Source organism: Carassius gibelio, chromosome A22 (genome assembly GCF_023724105.1).
Source record: "Carassius gibelio isolate Cgi1373 ecotype wild population from Czech Republic chromosome A22, carGib1.2-hapl.c, whole genome shotgun sequence".
Lineage (NCBI taxonomy): Eukaryota > Metazoa > Chordata > Actinopteri > Cypriniformes > Cyprinidae > Carassius > Carassius gibelio.
Window position 1 is genome coordinate 5,128,253 of NC_068392.1, and position 4,401 is coordinate 5,132,653.

At 42.0% G+C, this 4,401-nt stretch overlaps 1 protein-coding gene across 1 annotated transcript; it reads left to right on the forward strand.

Moving 5' to 3' along the window:
* The first annotated feature begins 2,311 nt into the window (after window positions 1-2,311).
* Window positions 2,312-3,287, forward strand: LOC127942959 (SLAM family member 5-like). The gene is made up of 2 exons (XM_052539029.1): window positions 2,312-2,622; window positions 2,871-3,287. Exons 1-2 carry the CDS (start codon window positions 2,334-2,336, stop codon window positions 3,194-3,196), a joined length of 615 nt encoding a protein of 204 aa, XP_052394989.1. The 5' UTR covers window positions 2,312-2,333; the 3' UTR covers window positions 3,197-3,287.
* Window positions 3,288-4,401: the final 1,114 nt, after the last annotated feature.

Below are 4,401 nucleotides of genomic sequence, written 5' to 3' on the forward strand. Positions count from 1 at the left end.
TTCCTGAGTCAGGTTTAATCACCATCGACCTTCCAGAGTCAGGGTTAGTTACCATTGATCCTCCAGAGTCAAGTCAGGCTCCTGTTGACCTTCCAGAATCGAGTCAAGTGTCCATTGACTTTCCAGAGTTGAGTCAGGTTCCGGCTGACCCTCCAGAGTCGAGTCAGGTGATCGTGGACCCTCCTAAGTCGAGTCAGGTGCTCATGGACCCTCCAGAGTCAGGGTAAGTCACCGTCGACCTTTCAGAGTCAGAGTTAGTCACCATCGACCCTCCAGAGTTAGGGTTAGTCACCATTGACCTTCCAGAGGCAGGGCTAGTTCCTGTTGACCCTCCAGAGTCGAGTCAGGTGTTCGTGGACCCTCCAGAGTCAGGGGTAGTCACCGTCGACCCTCCAGAGTCAGGGGTAGTCGCTGTTGACCTTCCAGAATCAGGGTTAGTCACCGTTGACCTTCCGGAGTCCGGGTTAGTCACCATTGACCTTCCAGAGTTAGGGTTAGTCCCCTTTGACCTTACAGATTTAGGATTAGCTACCATGGACTTTCCAGAGACAAGGCTAGTCACCGTTGACCTTTCAGAGTCAAGTCAAGTCACTGGTGATCTTCAAAGACTGAGTCAAGTCACCGGTGATCTTCAAGGACTGAGTCAAGTCACCAGGGATCTTCATGAACAAATGCAGGTCACCAATAATCTTCATGAGCAGAGCCAAGTCAGCACCGATCTTCTGGAATCCAGTAGGAACATAATAGGATTACCGGATGTTCGTCCTCCCGTTGGTCTGGCCACACGGATGTGGTGGTCTTTTGCTCCGCCCTGGGGGACTCCGGCATCGACCACAAGGAAGTGGTGGTCTTCTGCTCTGCCCCCGGGGGGCTTCCGCCCTGACCACACGGTTGTGGTGGTCTTTTGCTCCGCCCTGGGGGACTCCGGCATCGGAGTCTGGTGGGTTTCCCTTGGTTTCAGGTGGAGCATCTGGCAGCTTCTCCGTGAAGGAGGAGGTAATGTCACGCTGTCAGTCTCTGTTTTCCTGGGTGTCCACAAGTGAGCTCACTTCTCCTTAGGCACTTCACCATAGGCACTTTAATTCCTCTAGTCTGGTCCTGTCTTCACAGTAATTGCACTCCAGTTAATTGCACAGGTGCAGGTATTCTATTGTCATTAGTCTCCTTATAAATACCTGTCTTTCCCTGTTGTTTGTATGGAGTCCTTACCCTTCGTGTTACCAGTGTTCTCGTCTCCCGAGACCTACCCTTGCCTTCTCATCCTCCAAGTTCCCATTCCATTCCTTCCGGTTCCCTCTTTTGTTTTGTTTGTCTCCTTGGACTGTTTGATTTGGATTACCCTCATTTGTTTAATAAATTACCTGCTATTGGATCTCTCCCTCTCCTTGTGTTTATCTGGTGCACGATCGTCACAGATACACTTCAGACGCTCAGCGCGTGCGGCAGGGAACTGATGAAATCATTCAAACTGATTCATGAATCAATTCACTCGTTTACCAACTGGTTTGATCAAGCCTTTGAAAGAGTTGACTCAAAAGAATGAATCATTCGCGAATGGGTATCGCTCATTGCCCAGAGAAAAGTAGATGGCGCGTTTGGAAAAAACTGAAGCATTTATAACATTTATTGCATTAAGATAAAGTAACAAGAGGAGCGTCGCTCACTGCAACGAATTAAAAGTACAGATTTTTCCCAAAAAATTTACTCAAGTAAGAGTAAAAGTACCCATCTTTAAATATACTCCAAAAAGTATTAGATACCCCCCAAAATTACTCAAGTAAATGTAACGAAGTAAATGTAACTCGTTACTACCCACCTCTGGCTACAACTTTGCAACACAATGGCTAATTATCTTTCATATGCATTAATATGTGTGATCACTTACCATATTATAGCTGTTGCTTTAATTGAACTTTTTTCAGATGTGAATGATTTTGCAAGGGATGAAATGATGACAGGAGTGGCTGAGAGAGATTTCATCATTCTTCACAATGATAGACCTGTTACTGAAATGCAGCGAGGCGATCACGTGCTGTGGATCTCTGGATCTCCACATATTCACACCCCTGAAGTCTATGAAAGGATCATCTCTACCTCATACAGTTATGAAAGGTTTAAAGACAACCAAAGCAGAATGCACATTATCTGGAGCTTCAGTGAAACTCGAACAGGGCTGCAATTATTTTCCAGATCGCGTGAGTAGAGTTCATAATGATATATGTGCAAAGCCTTTGAAATGCTAACAGGATGAAAATAATTTTCTAATTACAATGATTATCAAAACTGGATCATTGGGTTTTACAGACGTAAGAGTTGAGAAGAAAGCTTTTGTGATGGAGGGAGAGTCTGTGTCATTTTATCCAGACGCTACTGAACTACATAGCGATGATCTGATCCAGTGGAGATCTGCAAATGGATATTGTCTGTTTATAGCTAAAAACAATGAAAAGCAAATGATTACATGTGACAGTGGGAGATTCGGAGGCAGATTTCAGCTGGATAGTCTGACCGGATCTCTCACTATCAGGAACATCAGCACAAAAGACAACGGACATTATGAATTCACAATCATCAGAAAAGGAAACATAGAAACATTCAAGCATTTCAGTGTTAAAGTCTATGGTATGCAGTTTTCTGCTTCCAACACTTATTTGTCTTAAATCAAGTTCAGGAATGAACATTCTGTTAACCTCATGTTGTTTTCACACCTCTATGATTTTATTTCTTTTTATTAGATTTGAGTGTCACTGATGTTGTGAGATTCATAGGAAATTTTTTAAAGCTTATAATTCTATATGTCAGGCAACATTATTATAAAACATTATAAAGGCTATCTGTACTGTTGTAGTAAATTATTCATTTATTTCCAGGTTCTTTGCCTGTTCCTGTCATCAGCAGTAATTCTTCAGAATGTACGTCATCCTCATCATCAGAGCAGAATTGTTCATTGGTGTGTTCAGTGTTGAATGTGAGTCATGTGACTCTCTCCTGGTACAAAGGAAACAGTTTATTGTCCAGCATCAGTGTGTCTGATCTCAGCATCAGTCTCTCTCTACCTCTGGAGGTGGAATATCAGGATAAAAACAGCTACAGCTGTGTGCTCAACAATCCCATCAGCAACCAGACTCAACATCTGGACATCACTCAACTCTGTCACACATCTGCAGGTATCACGTTATCTCTTTTCCTTAAATGACTCAAAATTGTGTCCTATAGTGTTTAGTCCATGTCTATGGACTTTAAGGTCATCTATATGTGTTCTCTCATCTGTAATATTATCTATCTTACATACTGACAGATCATTATTAACAAATATTATCATATACAAATGTTTGTCTAGCCAATCAAGATGGGATGTTTGTCTTAAATTAAAGCCTGTTGGTGGCTTAAAGAGCCAGTAAGATGAAAATTCTAAGCCTCCTATCACTGTTTATAAGTCCTGTACATTAGGCTTAAATCCATCCAAGGTTAAAAAACATTGTCATTTTGTCAAAATATCATTTTAAATTACCTCAATTCTCAGAGATCCCCAAACGGTTTGCGCGAAGCTGTTCAAAAGATTCAGTTTCCTTAAACCCCACCTTTCGGTAGCATACTGTGTTCTGATTGGTCAACTGACATAGTCAGGTTTGATTGGTTGTTCCGCACACAACTTCACGGTAAACAATGCGTTAGCATCTTTTTGGGGTGAATTATGTCTTATTCCTCTCATCGCGAAGCAAACAGTAAAATAAAAAACTTGAACAGTCTCGCTGCTTTTTCTTCTGTGTGGGCGTATTCAAGCCCCGCGCTTCAGTTTGAATCTGAATAGCGCGTTCAGCGCAGGGGCGTGGTCACATTAGATATAACGAAGGGAGACGTGAAAAACAGACATCGCGTTGTTTTCATATGGATTACTTGATCACAGAATATCTGTTAGCAGCACTTGTTTAGTTTTAAAGAAGACATGTCAAGCTTTCTATAGATATCTCTCTCATTTCTCTTCGTTGAGTATTCACGGAGTTACACTTCATTTTAATGACGTGTTTGTAAATGAAGATCAGCGCAGAGAAAGGCTGCAGACAGCATACATACTGATAAGACGCGCGGGAGAAAACAAACACATAACTTCCTAATCATACTTCGCGTTGTGATTCGGAGATGCTTGTTGGTCCAAATAAAGTTGGTAATGAACCCTCTTTTTTGGCCAAACGCTTTGAAAATCCCACCTTGAACTCACCGAGATTAGAAAAGCAGTCATCAGTGAAATGTTGTGAACACAACATAAGAGATTTGTTGTACTGCTCTGTTTTTGTGGTAAAAATGAATTTTAGCCATTGGTTCTTCTGATCTTCATTCTTTGACAGTGAAAATAAAACAAACTTGCCTTTACAATTAAAAACACACTGTCTCCTCGACATG